Source organism: Elaeis guineensis, chromosome 4 (assembly GCF_000442705.2).
Source record: "Elaeis guineensis isolate ETL-2024a chromosome 4, EG11, whole genome shotgun sequence".
NCBI classification, from domain to species: domain Eukaryota; kingdom Viridiplantae; phylum Streptophyta; class Magnoliopsida; order Arecales; family Arecaceae; genus Elaeis; species Elaeis guineensis.
The window spans coordinates 5,715,757-5,732,862 of NC_025996.2; the positions used below are offsets into that span (position 1 = coordinate 5,715,757).

Sequence of the window (17,106 nt, forward strand, 5' to 3'; positions counted from 1 at the left end):
GTTGCAAAAGCTCATGGATTTTGGGCATCGAATTCTTAGTTACATGCAATGGGGCAATATGAAACATTTATTCATTGTGAACTGCTTGTAGTACAACTATTGAAAGATTAATTACTCACCAACGAAAGTAGAATTCTTGTAAAATAATAAAATGTAGATTTCTTGACGTTTCTCAGGATCCTCCAGTACAAGAAGAAGGCATCAAATGTTCCATTACCACATCTCCAGCTTTGCATCATTTAGCACTTCACCCTACTCTTGAGCTCCCAACAAAATGGGGAGCTATCCAAAGTAATGCAAAAAACAATATATACGCAAGTTAATTGCAAATGGGTTTGGTTTCTTGGAATGACTTGTGACTCAGCATACTCGTTATCCAAAATAATGCTGATAACTTGCCATTTGATGCTCAAGTGATTCTCCTTAACATCCTCAAAAGCTGCAACGAACCACCAAAGTTAAAATTATGAATATCTGCAACAGATAACGAGTCAAATAGTATTAAACGAGTCCATTCATCTCCGGTTCATGGTAATGAAACTAATAAGCAACATAAAACCCCAGGAAAAGAAGTTATGAATGGTATGCCCAGGATAAGAACAGCAGCTCACCTACTAGGGGTCCACAGGAGGAGGAGGAGGAGAAGGCTTCCGCTCTCTTCGTATAGGGGAGGGAGCTGGGGGAGGCCGCAACCTCGACGTTCGCAGATGAAGCGGCGGGCTCTCCTTCTCCCTCACCGTACGCGGTGGTTCCGTTAGCGGCTGAGACTGCGGCATTGGTTGCGCTTGCGGGTCCCCAGATTTGTCCCCCTGCGCCTCCAATTCCCCTTCCCCACCGTCCGCGAAGCACGCCAGCCTCCCGATGCTTCGCCTCCTCTGCATCCGACACTCCCCTCCACTGCCGTCCCCGCCCTTCTCCTTTTCCTCTCCATCAGCCACCGCCGGCAGCTCCTCGCGCCACTTCGCTAGCTTCAACTCCACCGCTGCCCCCTCCCGATCCGTAGGCGGCGGTGGCAACTCCGACCGCCCCTTCGACTCGGCCTCGACTGCCCGCTCCCGGCGGGGGACAGGCGGCAGCTCCGACCGCCATTGCGCTAGCTTAGCCTCGAGCGCCACCCGCTCCTCATCGAGAGCCGGCGATCTAGCGAGCTTCGACTCGATCGCCACGTGTTCTCGACCGATGGGAACCGGCGGCAGCTCGCGCCGCCCCTTCTCCGACTTGGCATCGGCCGCTGGGACCGGCGGCATCTCCGAACTCCACTGGGCCAGCTTGGCATCGAGCTCCGCCCGCTCCTTTTGGGGAAACGGCGGCAGCTCGGCTCGCCACTTGGCGAGCTTGGCCTCGAGAGCCATCCTTTCCTCGTCGGAAACCGGCGGCAGCTCGGACCGCCACTGGTCGAGCTTGGACTGGACCGCGGCCCCGTCCCGGTCGACGGAGGGTCGTGCTTTCTTGTTCTTGGGCGCGTTGTTGCAGACGATGGCGGAGGGGGCGCCGTCGGAGGCGAGCTCGGCGAAGATGGGAAAGGAGCGGACGTATGCGTCGAGGAGGGAGACGCCGAGGTTGAGGATGCCCTGGGGGCGGAGGGACTGGGGGCGGCGGACCTGGACGGCGACGAATCGGGTGGTGGTGGAGGGGCGGAGGGTGGAGAGGAGGGCGCGGGCGGTGCCGATGAGGTTGTCGGAGCCCGGGAGGAAGCGGGGTCGGGCGGCGAAGATGTTGACAGTAACGGCTGCGGTGTCGGAGCGGAGGATGGCATCGTCGAGGCGGAAGACGAACTTGTCGTTCCAGGTGGGTTCGGTGTGGCCGGCGGCGTCGAGGCGGGTGCGGAGCTTGTGGGCGGGGTCTATCCAAGCCACTGCGTAGGTGCGCATCGACCGGGAATTGGCGAAGAGGTCCTGAGCCGACACCACCGTCACCTCCAGCAGGTGGAAGGAGAAGGGGAATGGCGGAGGGGTCGGGTCGCACCCTCCCCCACCGGTCGTCGAGGACATTTTCCTCCGGTTGCCCAGGCGGGGCGGTGATGTTGGGGCCACGAGGAGGAGGGGAGGCGTCATGGGTGGTATTAGTGGACGGACGGTTACGGCGATGAGGGCGACAGGTAGGATTGGGGGTTGATTTGGGTCCATTGACCGCGGACAGGGGGCGAAGGTTGGAGCTAATTTGGGAGGGTTGGTCCATCTTTCATAGCTGGATTGCTATACGGGACTGGACTGTGCCAGGTCCATTTCCCACTCTTAGCAACTGGAAGGACGACGACGGACGACGGTGATGCAATATTAAAAATTAAAAAAGTGGGAGAAAATATCTGTCATAACTATTCTTTTGTTATGATTGATGTGTACGTCAAGAGTCGTGCTGGTAATGTAAGTGTAGCCACAAAATGTTGAAGCGTATTTATGACAAAAAGTCGTTAACTTCATGATGGACCTTTCCTTGATGGTAAAACTATCTTATTCTCGATTGTTTGCGCTTTTCCTGTTAGGGTCACTCCTACTGTAAACCAACCTCCGACCGACGACACCAAAAAAAAAAAAAAAAAATGGTGCTAAGGCATAAAGCAAGGTTCTACTTCTTTCTACATCATAAATCATGTGCCAAGCCGATACTATATCTTCCATGAGAAAAAAGAATTCATCTGGTAATGAACAAAGCTACCAGTAGATGATGCTGATTTGCATAATAGATATAACCAATTGATAATGAAATGCTTGGACGGAGATTTTTTATTATATGGCCACCTGCATGGGCTGATCAGGGATATTTTCATGGGCAAATATTTTTTTTTCTATTATTCTCTTTGGTAAAAAAAGATATCAACTCAATCATGATTCTTTAGAGCTATGTTTGATTTTAATTACGATTTTTCATTAGATGCAAATGCAACAAACAAAATCCTTAAGATTAGGATCCGATGCCACTTTCATAACAAAAGAAGGGCATCTTTGGTGCTTACCAGATGGGCACTCAAATATCATTATAAAAAATTAAAATTTAATTAATATAAAAGATTAAAAGATTTTTGCACTAACCCACTTTCCTCAGAGTTTTAAGCCTTCAACGATGCAAATAAGCCTTCAACAAACTACGACTAAAATTTCAATAAAATATTTTTTTTTCTTAAAAACCAAGGAACGGAATTAAAAATTCAGTAAAATATTTTTTTTTTTCTTTTGAACAACAAAGAATGGAAATGTGGACGGTTGTGTATTTAATTGGGTCCAATCCGGTCATCTTCTCATGGAGACTCGCACAAAATGATCACCCATTACTCCATAGACAAGAAGATTGAATTTAGTATACCTAGCCCCCGTTCTACCAGAAATTAACAGAAAAAAAAATAGATACCCTAAAAACGGCCTTTTCAATTAAAAAAAAAAAATCTACTTTAAAAGTTGTGAGGAAACGTCGTTGAGAAATAACGGTTCGCGGCGTGCATCGGCGCAAAAAAAAAAAAAAAAAATATATATATATATATATATATAAGGGGTGAACTGTCAATCTCCCTCTTTGCGATAAAAATATCCCACCGTATGACTGCCCCTCACTGGCTCCCCTTTTTCTTCTCTCGACGGAAACGGAGAAGCCAGGAGATCGCAATAAAGATCCAGACCTCACACGAGAGAAAGAATAGGAAAGAAGGAACAAGAAAGCTAGAATAGAAGAAGATGTTGCTGAGGAGCTCCTCCACCCCAATCTCGGGATCCCTCCTCTCCTCCTCCTCCTCCCCTTTCTTCTCCGAAAGCCCCACCAACAACGGCAGCCACCACCACTACCACAGCTCGGAGAGAAGTTCCTCTTCCTCCTCCTCCTTCCCCTACGACGTCGCCCACCACCCCAACCCCTCCCTCCGCTGCCGCTTCCCCCCACTCTCCGGCTCCTCCGACCGCGACCCCTCCTCCCTTGGCTTCCGTAGAGCCCACTCCGACGGCAACCTCAGATACCTTCTCCCCGACGACTCCCACCACCCCCAAGTAAAATCCTCTCCCTCCGGTCGCCAAACCAACCCAGTTCTCGAGACCATCCCCTCCTTCTCCATGCACAATTCCAAAGAAGAGGAAGAAGAACCACAACAAGATGAAGAGGAAGAAGAGGGCGGCGGCAGGCTCACAAGATCGGTTACGATCGGAGATATCATAACAGCAGAATCTGGCTTCTCGGGCGAGAATAAAAATGTCGGCTTGGACGAGAATTCTCTGGGAAATGGAAAAGTTGGCGGCAATGCGGTGCCACCATTGTATCTGGCCAGAGGTCTCGGGATAGATCGTTTGGGCTCTGGAATCATGAATGCTGGTGGTGGCAGCGGCGGCGGAAAGTTTGTTGTTCGGACCGGCAATGGAGGAGAGCAATTCGATATGGAGACTTATTATAAGATGATGGTTGATGAGAACCCGGCCGATGCTCTGTTCCTGAGAAACTATGCTCAGTTTCTTTACCAGGTGACCCATCTCATGTTCTTTTAGATGGATTCTAGAAATAAAGTGGGTTAGCGGTATTTCATTCTATACATTTCATCGAGAATTGAAGGATTTATCCTATCTAATGTGCTTCTATTTTCTTTACCAGCCTTCTAGGTTCTCTCCTATAAAATATGTATTCATTCCTTCAATATATCCATTTCCTCTCCATCTGATGCAAGTCAATGCTCTTGTGTTAGACCAAGGGTGATCCTCAAAGAGCTGAGGAGTACTACTCTCGTGCCATACTTGCAGACCCCAGCGATGGAGAGATCCTGTCACAGTATGCTAAATTGGTATGGGAGCAGCACCATGACCAGGAACGAGCTTCTTGTTATTTTGAACAGGCAGTTCAGGCTGCTCCTCATGATAGGTATACATATATAGTAGGCTTATCATCTTGATGAATGTTCTATAGTTTTAGTGACAAAGAAGGACTGGATTTCTCAAACGATGATGTTTTCTGCATCCATTTGTTCCTTTCAGCCATGTTCTTGCGGCATATGCCGGATTCCTGTGGGAAAAAGAGGACAATGGAGTAGAAAGTGGAGAAGGTGGTCGATCACAAGATGATGTTGGAGCATCCGTTAATCATGGAGCATTGGCATCTGCAACCACTTGATCATAAAGGCATGGTTTCAGTGGGAAACTAACAATGTATCGCTTGGAAAAGTAAAATGTTGCATAATGTGCTGAGGAATATCTTGAAAATAATGAGAGTTTGAAACATGACTAGATTAGTGGACTCATTGGACGGCCCCGTCTTATGATAGAAAGTGGAAGAAAAGCTTTTGTCCAGCTTTTGTCCAGAGACTTGAGAATACAATAACAGCGTTTATGTTTGTCACGCTGAATGATATTATTCATTGGATATGTTAAACCAGTCTGCATATCCCTTGCTTTATGCGAAATTTGATCTTGCTCCTTCGTGATAGGATTTAAGCCTCTTCCAGTGCTTTTTTTTAGTCTTATACAGAATCATGATATCTTTTCAGGCAACGTCAACCATGAGAAATTGGCATCCACTAAGACTTGAAGAAATTCAAATACTGAAAGCTTCAGTCTTGCCTTCACTAACAACCTCAAGCATCTAGACAAAGTGTTCATCCATTCTAGCACACCAATACTTCCGGTAACGACTTTAAACATATTGACCTACCGGCTCAGAGAAAACATCCACACTCATTTTATAAAGGAAACAACATAAACACACGGAGCGGCACCCAAAAAGTCTAAATAGGAAAGATGGCAATCAACGAGCCTCGGCGAGTCCCTTACGAGAGCATAAGGTCGCCAAAACTTGAAACCAAGCTTGCATGCATAAGTTTACTGCAGCACAACCTGGCACAAATCCAAACTGTCAATTATTCCTGAAAACATATTGAGGGAAGATGGAGGGCTTTTAAGCACCGCATAAATGATACTCTTTAGGAGTGAATGTACAAGAGTTGTTGCCGGCAATGTTTACAACATTATTTAATCGACGACAAATCAAGCCCGTAGAATTCCAAATTTTTTTTTTTGGGTAAGGACAGAATTCCAATTTTCGGTAGTCCAAGCGTCACCCTAAAGGCTCAGAGGGAAAATAGCTACGTTTTTCCTGGCAACTACCAAACTTAATTCGCCAACTGATTAATGATTAATCATCGACCAGCCATAAGAACAAAAGACGTGAGCAACCTGATTCTATTTGCATGGCGGCAGCATCAATGGGCGACAATTCTTCGGGCTGTCTACATTAATATTCAATTTAAATAAAACAAAGGACCTAAGATATGGCAAACTTCAAAAGCCATCATCATATACTTGGTTATCCAACCAACCGTCTGCAATCGATTCCTCAGATTACTCGTGTGCTAACAGCCACCACCAACGGAGACCATGGGTCCAACAACATAAAATGCAAGAATTCTGCAACGTTACGTATAATATTAATACCCTAAATGGTCAAGAGGAAACAAGAAAAGCTCAAAATGGATATTTTACATACATAACCTGAAATTGAACAGCAAGTCAGATACCTGTCAAAACTCATCAAAACTCCAATTCCCTTCGAACTCCCGTGACTGCAAAAGTCCTGCCTTTTCAAATGAGGGCCGAAAAGGAAAACACAAAAATGGGAAGCACACTTAAAAACACTGGTGCAGCTAAGTAAATGAAACTACACAAAAACGGTGACCACATTCTGCGAAACAGCAAAACGAAGGCATCTATAACCTGTGCTGGAAATCAGAAAATGTAACCTGCCCCCATATACTAATATCTAAGATAAAACTTCAGAAGGGTTAGACCCATTCCTTGAGGCATGATTCCCCAAAATACCCTTTTCTTGGTGAGGGCCTCGCTGAACGTATCCATTTAACATCGGCCGATTATTGTAGTCCCTGTCACTATTGTCATGCCCGCTACCTCTACTGTAGGTTCGACCACCAAAATGCCCCCTAGGAAACTCTGACTGGTAGCCACCCCGCCCCCTGCCCCTTCCTGCATATTAAAGAAAAGAAATACCGGGTTAATCAGCAGACTAAAGAAAAAAACTTCATGAACTGTTTCCCAAATATTGGAAAAGAGGAATCTATTGCATTGTTTTTTTTTTTTAATTTGTAAAAAAAAAAAAAAAAGAAGATGAAGAGGAAAAAGAAGAGAATCCATAAAATTAAATTGCAATGCAAACAGATTTATTTAAAAAAAAAAAAAAAAAACTCCAATAGAGGCCTTTCAACTGAGAAAACAGAGTATATCCAAATTAAGTTTCCTGGAAACCAAATGAAGAAAACATGGGGAAAGCCGATTGGATCCAAGGAACCAAATAATGAACCAAAGACAACCAGCATATAAGCTGAGCCATGTTACCAGGTAGACCACAACAATTAAGCAAATCAGCCTATAATGCAATCAATCATGGATAAATGTGTAACCTATTCCCTGAGGGGCAAATATAACCAAGAAACATGTAAATTTCATTGATCAAACTGTGTGAAATACAAGAACTAGTTGCTGATAATGTATGTTGGTCCCAATAATTAGCCATCTTTCAAGTGGTTGAGAAAAAAGGAGCAGCAATCACATGGGTTCAACCAAGGTTCGCCGTACCGGTACCGGACCCCATACCGGTGAAATTCTGTTTAATGTCGGTACGCGGTTCGGTACGATACGGTAATGTCGGTACACTTCAGTATGGCGTACCGATACGAGATCGGTACGGTACGATACGGGCGGTACGGAGTGGTACGAGACGGTATGGCATTCCATGGGTTCAACCATTAACGTTTCCCATAGCACAGCACAAAACATGCCTGTTTTCCCTCATAAAAGACCATACAAGGTAGCATACCGAGCAATGTTCCACAACTGAAGACTGCTACAATATCCCCAAATATTAAACTCACAAATCTAAAGAAATCAAATAACACCTTGGCCCATGAAAAAGATGGGTTGTAAGTGTTCAAATCATAGGACAGTACTTAATGTTGTGATTTCAACCTCATCTCTCACAAATATACAAAACTCTTAAAATAAAATAAGACAACAATTAAACTTAAAAGCATTCATATTTAAACGTGATTCCATTTTTATCATGAGACAAGGCTTGCCATGGTATAGAGACCATTCTCCTGCATGATCTAAAGGTTCTAAAAATAAAGCATCTGAACAACAATGCTAATCAATCCAGTAGAATAAAATTACCAAACAGTAAAAAAATGTAGAACATAATGAAGGATTACTTACTTCCACCTCGAGAAGCACGACTATTAGGTCTTCTACCCTCCACATGAATTAGACGCCCATTCAACTGTATTGGTGATGCCTGAAGAAAGAAATTGGTTCAATAAATATGAAAAATTGACAGATTTGGTTTTATAATTTCACTCATACATGAACAACTCTTGGTCAGCAATACAGGGGAAAAAAAAAAAGAGAATAACTATGATATGAAATATTTTAATGCCACTCCTCAGTTGCATTAAATGAATGCCTACTATCTATGCCAAAAGAAATGGTTTGAAATTTTCAAAATATACCAACAAATCAAGGAAATAAATCAGAAGAATTTTATAGCAGAATATCAAACTGCTGGCAAACATTACCAGGAGCCAAACTTAAAAAAACTTATAAACAATGAATGGTTTTGCATTATTCTTTTAGGATGACCCATGGAAATGGAGTAAACCCACTTATGAAGCGCACATAAAGTCAATTAACTTAAATTGCACAGAATTTCCAAAAGTGCATATTATTTTCTAGATTCTATACCGACAATCCAAGGAAATAAATTAGAAGAATATCAGACTACTAGCAAACATTACCAGGAGCTGAACTTACATAAACTTATAAACAACTGGAATGGTATTGCATTATTCCTTTAGGATGACCCATGGAAGTGGAGTAAACCCACTTATGAAGGCACACATAAAGTAAATTAAGTCAAATTGCAGAGAGTTTTGGAAAGTGCATATCATTTTCAAGATTCATTCAGAAAAAAGTAATTTCAGTTAGATTGCTTTGTTACATCTTCTGAACTACACAAACCTTGAGTGCATTCTGCACGCCAACAGCATCCTCAAATTCAATAATGCATAAAAAACACCAGCCTCCTGTATATAAGATTGAATGCACGTTTATTAAGCAATAGAGGTATAATTGCTTCCAGGATAGGAATTAAAAAAAGCCAAAGAGCTGTAACAACAGTGACCTTGCGGCTTCTAACAGTAACACCAGCGGGCCTAATTCTACCAAAGTTCTTGAACTCTTGCTCAAGGTCATATGCTGTTATAGATGAAGAAAGGTTTCCCACATAAACAGATCTTGCATCACCTAAGACAAGAATAGAGAAATGAAGAATCTTAATATTCAAATAAATCTCAAAAAGAAGTGCCAGAAAAGACTGCAGATAGATTAAACAATGTATGATATTCAAATAAAGTAGAATGCAGACTGAGCAATGAAAAGGTAAAGAAAGCAAAAGATTTGAGATGAAAACTTCAATATATATTTTAGGTTAACATGAAGAGCAAAGGTTCATTGACACAACAGAAAGACAGAGACCACAAATACTAGGAAATCAGAAAGGCATTCATAAAATGCCACACAGACGAACAATAACACCCACCACAATTTTTAAGAAATATGAATAGCAACTAATGAGAAACTTGCTCAAAGAACCCTTAAAAAAGCCTTCTTTTTCTAAAAAGTCAAAATGCCACTGTCATAGATACCTCAAAAACCCTCAAAATTTACATCAGAAACACTAAGAGAGACAAGAAGAATTACCTTCATCTTCAAATGTTGCACTCTCCTCCACCACCTCCAAGCTGGACTTCTCAGGCACAACAGAAGGCTGCAACTGTTGGGTGGCTAACTGTGGAGCGTGCTGCCAGTCTGAAGACACCTGAGCACTCTTGTTTAAAGATGCTGGGTGAGGTGCAGAATGTCTCAATTGTCCTTTTGCTTGCAACTGCAAAGAGAAAGGACAAAAATTAGGCTTACCAAATAAAAATCAGAAGATACCAGGTAAGCAGGTAGTAGAACATACAATGGATGCATAAGTTTTCTTTGGAGGCTCGCCCACAGGTTCCTCTGCAGGGGCAGGAGATGGGTCCCTCATGTTGTTCATTGCATCTGGATATGAAGCAGTGGGCTCTTCCGCAGGAGTTTTGTCTATTTCTTCATCAGACTCCAGAGCTTGCTGTTGCGGCTCAGGGATGCTATACTTATCAACTGTATCATCTTCCTCTGCAGGGTCAGGAGCAGGAAACTCCCTGGCATGTATTTCTTCACCCAGTATGTAGTTGGAAACTGCCAAAGCAAATAACAAGGACAAAAATAAGACAAATGCCAGATACCCTGGATTTAAATCTCGCTGGAACTCCAGATATTAAATTATTTTCTTAGAATTTACATGAGCATATTCTGCATTCCAGAAATGTATACCAAGTAGATCAGAGTACACCTGGAATAAAACCATCCATGCAACAGATAAACAAGAGGAAAGATGGAAATCAATCCCCGTTTTGTTTTATTGCCAAAAACAATAAAATAACATAGACAAAACCCTTCGATATAGATTTTTAAGCAAGATCAATAAAATAAAAATTACAAAAATGGAAAGGTCACACTCTTATTCTTCACTAGGAAAGTCACAATGACATGCCACACTCATATAGTCTCATGCCATTCCTACGACTGTGTTTCATTGTCACATTTCAGACATGAACATGTCAAAAGAATCATACGACACACCCCAGAGGCTTGAATCCTTCTAAAACACCTAACAGTAACATACCAAAACCATATCCCTAAGAAATTCCATCAGAATATGAAACTTTTTAACAAGAGACTCTCGGCATGGCATCAAAACTGCGGGTTCAAACTGAGTTCCAGGTCAAGACAATTATAAGCCTATAAAGGGCCCAGAATATCTAGAAGAACTGACAACAGGTCCCACCCCATTTGTACCATAATATATTAATGCAACGTCTCAAGGGCTTGAATTCTAGTTCGCTATGAGCCAAAATTAAACATAAACAAACACCATAATGTGGAATTTCAAAGATCGTAAAGTAAAAGGCCAACAATTAAGTAATACATTCACACTGATGAAGGCAACACATAAACAAACCGAACCCATCTGCCAAAAACTATTCAATGAAATAAGTAAAGTTAATGTCTCAATGTAAATTAATATTATATTGCTAGTATAGCAAAGAAACAAATTTCATTCTCAGATTTCTATCAACAATGAAAAATCTTACGAAATCTTTAAGCTTTAGCATATTTGGTTGCAACTACAAATTAATAGAGATCTGTTTTCACGTTTAAAAAACAGTTATCCAAGTATTCTTTTTGCCAGAAAACCAATAAGATGGAGTTAACACTAATATTAAAGAGATATTTGCAAAATGATTTTTTTACACCGTACCCAGGTGTAGCTTTTCCACACTCAAAAAGGAAGTAAAGAACAAAAAGCATAAGAAAAAAACATATATTCCTTTGATTTTTTATTCTGAATTTCTGAAAAACACATTGTACTTTTCCAAGATACTTCACTTTTTTTTTCATTTTATATCAAACTTATTGTTCAATATGAACAAAATATTACTATTTACAAATGCACATGCATACATAGACATATAGTAGCAATTGTTTTCCTTGCTTTAGGCGTTTCTATAGCATCTAAGAACCTTGGTTAGAGATTGGATATATTTTGTAAATATGTAATTGCTACCAGCTAAAACTTTTGGGTGCATGCCAGTGCATCATGCAAGAATGCAAAGAGGCTGTTTTCGTGTTTCGGATATGTGACACCTAGGTCATTATGGAGCAACCTTACCATTGCACCAAGACTCACCCTCTATCTCATAACTATATAAAACTACAAAAGAAAAGGAGACATCATATATATAGATTAAAAAAAAAACACCAACTACTAAACACAAAGCCAATCGAGTAAAAGACATTTCAAAGCTCATCCTAAAACACATTGAAACATGTAACTTATGTTGACTTATAATCACAAATTATAAAATAATTCTATTGTCTAGGGACTTCATTTGTTCTCAATCCCCATAAACATATCATCAGTCTTCTCTTTTCTCTTCTTCTCCCTATCTCCACCAGCCTCACCATTGCTTGTAAAAATGTTTATCAAATTTCATTATGTTGTACAATTGGTTTCAGTGGTAACTGTAATTTTTGGCTACCTCAATTATTATGGATGTATATCAATTACTCAGCCTAAATTGCATATAAAGAGGATGCTTATGTGTGACAGACGAGGCAATAGGTTGTGAACCTTAAGTCAAACAGTATTTGATAGACAAACCCTCCACAGCTACATTTCTGTTAACACAAGACAACCACCAAATACATTTCTGATATAACACCAGACAAACACCAAATACACTAAAAAGGAAATGCCTGTGCCTCTCTCTGCCTCCCCAAATCCACTGCCAATAAGTGAGATCTACTGCTCTTTCAATTTTATCCAAATATTTTCATTCTATTAAAATTTTACCCCGCATTTAAATGGTGAGGATAATTCAGAAGCTCTTCTTTTGCCTTAGCCTATTCTTTAACTTCATGTATATCCCTAAACCATGGTCCTTGAGTGAAATAAATTGAATCCCTAGATTGAATCATACTCAAAGCCCATGAAATGGTGTGGCTCACGAGCACCCTAAAATCACACGCCACCTAGCTCATATAAATAAAATAATGATGGCATGGAATATAAGCACAAATGCTCCTTTTAGTTAGAAAAACACATGTGAAAGCAGTATATCCATGCATACTACCAGTCAGGTGCCTTATGTGTGCCAACAGCTGGTTAAACTTTGCTACTGACAAATCTTGTTATGTTAGTTAACCCTCAGAACTCATAGAATTCCAATCATAAAATAAACTTTATCCAGAATTATCTCATGAAAAGTCATAAGCAATAGTCCAGAGACATATCTTTAAGATAGAAATGATCCACTTTCAAAAAAAGACACCTGAGGATGTCCCTTCTGATGATATTCTCATATTATGCATAGCTAGTTAATGGATTGTAGGTGTCAATACACAAGCAGACATGTGAATGTACAGTTCTACACATACTCAATCTAATAACAAAATGTCCCTATAGAACTTAAACGTAACATAGATGAGATGTTAACTTATCCAAAGATTTGAGCATAAAATAGGAAAGTTATAACAATAATTAGCATCATGCATGTTATGAAGAAATGTAATTGGCTTCTTAATATTTATAGTAGATTGTACCTGGCTCCAGCATAGGACTGGATGCATCTAACTTGGTTTCAAAATTGTTATGAGGAGTTAATATGTTTGCAGGGTTCTGATGAACATGTTCCTCGTCAATAAAGTGAAAGATGTCATTCAGAACAAAATATCCTTTTTCCTGGGGTGCAAGGAAGAAGGTCTGCACAAATTTCCTCCTAAAATTATAGTCCTTCAATTGCACAAAACCAGAAACCATCACCAAAATGCCTCCACTCCAAGATTCCAAAGAATGTGCTGTTTTGATCTCAATCCCTTTAAAATTGAGGCACATTACAAGATTGTGAATTTCCTGCAAAGTTTTACCAGAAACCACATCAGCAACACATAATAGAACCATTACCAGATCAGTAAATGATGGAAAAATATGATAGAAGATTACGTATAATCCCTGGCTTCAATGAAAAATATTCACATACGATGACCAACAAAGCAAATGAACAGAAATTGAGACCTAGCAACAAATAGGGAATTTTCAAATTAATATCTATATCTAAGAGATGATACTTATAATTACTGGCATAATATCTACCAGTCATCTCAGTAGCTGACCATGACAAAGGTGAACAAAGATCTAATCTTATCTCAGTTAGGACAGAAGTTCGAGAGATTTAGTAAGATCTGAAATTTCCCAAAATTTCAGCTAATATTAACGGATAGCATTATTCGAATCTCAGCCAATATGTTAAATCCAGAAATAGCAATTAATTTTATTTTCCAAGATTTTATATGTATCCTATTTGGGGGGAGGGCCGGAGGGGTGTGTCTAATACCTATATAAATTCCCAGCCAAGATGACCAAAACTTGCTTTGATCATCCAATGAAATCATATCGGAAAACTTGTCCAAGTAAGACTAACTACGAAGTAGTTGAATAAAAACTGTCTACCTTCATTTCATCAGTACAACTTTAAAAACAAAGAGTAGACCTAATATCTAGAAGGGAAACAGCTGGTTAAAGAATAAAATGAACAAGTATAATAAGAAATATGTAGAGATAATTACCACTTTATAATAAAAGGAAACAACCCTACAATCCGCATTACATAGTTATTTTTCCACTAAAAACCAACATATAGTACAAAAGAATAAAATTTATTAAACAAACACAACTTTCATATCAAATATATATTTAAAAAAAAAAAAAAGATGTAGATTACCAGCATCCCTGTGGCCGATTCAGTCGTCGTCCCATCGAATCGCATCATGGTGCTCGCATTCGTATAAAACTGATGAACTAGATCGGGCTGCTGCTGAAGAACGTGATAGTATTGCCCCACAAAATAAGTCCCAACCTGCACCATCACACGACGACAAAAAATCCCAGAATAACATCAAAGTAACACCAAAAACCAAAGATTAATAACAAAAAAAAAAAAAAACAAGCATTCGATTTGTTTACCTGAAAGGCGCTGACATGGCCTGGGAACGAAGACGCCATGGCGGACCTAGACGCGCATGCACCAAGATCGATCTCAGAGCCTCGCCCTTAAAGAGCCCACTCCAAGCCCTAGATCAAACAAAGCCGACCGCTGCAGTGGAGATCGACGCGCTCAGTAGATCCGTAGTTCGATCCGAGAGTTTGCAACGGAAAAAAAAAAATGGGGGCAGAAAGTTCGAGAAGGTCCCGTGGATTCCTCCAAATATCTCACAACGGCCCTTCGCCGCGGCTCCTTACCCTCCCGCTCGCCGAGGCCTTCACTGGCTTCTCTCTGTCCCCTCCCCTCTCAGTATATATTCTTTTTTTTTTTTTTTTCCGCTTCGCTTCGCCGGTCGCTTTATCTATGTCTCGAGGCACGGCGCGGTTTAAAATGGAAAGCAGCTGGGGACGTAGATCTATACTGTAGATACGTATTTAGGGCCTGATAGGCAATCTCAGCCGTTGGATTGATAACCATTCGTGATTTTCGCCATGGTCACGGCTAACGTCCGCTTGAGGGAGGATATTACGGCGGCCCTCGAGATGGTAGATCTGACTTGCGCACATAAATTATCGGCGGAGATTGGACAATCTGGATATGAGCCGTCCGATTCTGTTTCCGCCTTAACATGGAGTCGAAGGATAATTGAACACAGCATGTGCTATCCACGTGTCAAAGATAATAATGAGAATGTAGATGATGGATTGTTTTGAGTCTTATGATACTGTTGACCAGCTGTCTTTTATATTTTTAGACTTTCTTGGATTGATATAAATCCGTAACTTCTGAAACCTGCTTTATTTTGTAAAAAATCTCTTCGTTTACGTCAAGGATGGAGGCGAGTGGCATAGAAAATTTTGATTTATTTATTTATTTATTTATTTATTTATCCCATTCTTCAACTTAATTCAATTTTTATTGACCTATTTGTTTGTACTTCATTAAATATATCTAAATTAATGATAGCAATTTATGACCGATGCATTAGTCTGATACATAAAAATTTATTTTAAATATATTTAAATTGAACATAAATAAATTTAAACCAAATCAATCCATCCAAATCTATTTATTATATAAATAATTAATCTAATTCATAATTTTTTTATTAAATAAATTAAATTAAATTAAATATTTTTAATTTAACAGATTATTTTTAGATCAAACAAATTTTAAATAGATTAGATAAATCAAATGATAACCAATCCAATTACTAAATAATCAAAATAAATTAAACGAGCCAAAAGTTTTAATCCGAGTTAAACTATTCAAACCAATCCAAACCAATCCAGCCCATACATCTCTCTCTCTCTCTCTCTCTCTCTCTCTATATACACACACAAAATATCCATCCAAAAAATTGAATCAAAATGAATCTTTTTTTTTTATTTTGGGTCGTTTTAAATGATTTTGTAAACAATCAATTAATTTTTGATTTTAGTAAACTAGTTTAAACCGATTTAATTTAGAATTTAGCTCCAAATTGACCTGGTCCTATCCATGCACACCCTCCTAATTTGTAGACCAGGATGGATAACTAATGAGAAATCAAGCTTATGGTAACCATTATTTTGTTCCCAAATTGAGTAAATTTGGCTTTTTTTTTTTTGGATAAATTTGGCAATTATTTGCTATTAGTTCCCTCGTCGTTGCCCTCAAAATGCTTACCGGAGTTGGACCTTTGCCACCAACGCACATCTGAAGCACTTCTTGAACTCCAATTATGAACACAGCACACAGTTATTGCCTTCAAAATGCCAATCGAAACATGGAAATTAGCTGGACGTTTGTGACCATCTTAGCTTGAAACATTTCTCAGACGAAAAGCGAACATCCTTTCCGTTCACATAGCCTCATATACTTGAATAGATCATAGTTCTCATTGGCATTTTCTCAGACACCTTTGTAGTATCCAAGTTTTTCAATTTCTCTTTTTTTTTTTTTTTTAATGGATTCTTCAATTCCATATACCGCATCAGCGCCAAGGCTCCTGACTCCCAGTTTCACGTACCCAATGAGAAATGCAGTCCCGATGGACATGACAGTGAGATCCTTGATTGACTAGCAATTAACGAGTTGCCAAACAACTGAAAAGAAAACTATATAAATCAGCCGATGGACCACAGCAACGGCGAAGCGAAAAAAAGAGATGCAGCATCCATTGCGAGAAGTTGCGAGCTATGGGTCTTGAGATTCAAAGGGCCGGACCCACATCGAGGCAAAATTAATAGGTGGAATCGATCCATCATGAATTTTAACTTAAATGAGTTAATTTAAAAAATATTTATTTAAAAAAATAGGAGTCTGAAATCGAAATCAGAATGGATGAGTCTCGTTCCAACCATTTGATTGGAAAAAAATCTCATTTCGATTCTGATTTCGGAATAAAATGAGAATGGCTCAATCTATATAGAACTCAATCCCTACTCTCCTCTATAGATTCAATTTTT

The 17,106-nt window shown here is 40.1% G+C and overlaps 3 protein-coding genes across 4 annotated transcripts; 1 reads left to right on the forward strand and 2 right to left on the reverse strand.

Moving 5' to 3' along the window:
• Positions 1–836: 836 nt before the first annotated feature.
• On the reverse strand, positions 837–2,198 carry LOC105044249 (uncharacterized; the record flags this gene model as incomplete). Its single annotated transcript, XM_029264330.2, has 1 exon — positions 837–2,198. A coding segment is annotated over exon 1 (1,290 nt), but the record flags the coding sequence as incomplete, so codon positions are not given.
• A 1,304-nt stretch (positions 2,199–3,502) lies between these two features.
• Positions 3,503–5,386, forward strand: LOC105044176 (uncharacterized). 2 transcript variants are annotated; one of them, XM_010921988.4, is made up of 3 exons: positions 3,510–4,436; positions 4,655–4,827; positions 4,941–5,386. In XM_010921988.4, the coding sequence occupies exons 1-3, from the start codon at positions 3,666–3,668 to the stop codon at positions 5,074–5,076; spliced, it is 1,080 nt and encodes a 359-aa protein (XP_010920290.1). In that variant the 5' UTR covers positions 3,510–3,665; the 3' UTR covers positions 5,077–5,386. The 2 variants fall into 2 exon arrangements, with proteins under 2 accessions (XP_073111485.1, XP_010920290.1); XM_073255384.1 differs by lacking the exon at positions 4,941–5,386 and having other exon boundaries at positions 3,503–4,436; positions 4,564–4,797.
• Positions 5,387–6,419: 1,033 nt separating this feature from the next.
• Positions 6,420–14,982, reverse strand: LOC105044175 (nuclear transport factor 2). Its single transcript, XM_073255383.1, is given in 10 exon segments — positions 6,420–6,938; positions 8,184–8,262; positions 8,985–9,028; positions 9,031–9,049; positions 9,148–9,269; positions 9,726–9,909; positions 9,988–10,250; positions 13,218–13,527; positions 14,396–14,530; positions 14,638–14,982. Coding segments are annotated over 10 exon segments (1,416 nt in total). The 5' UTR covers positions 14,677–14,982; the 3' UTR covers positions 6,420–6,717.
• Between the last annotated feature and the right edge of the window lie 2,124 nt (positions 14,983–17,106).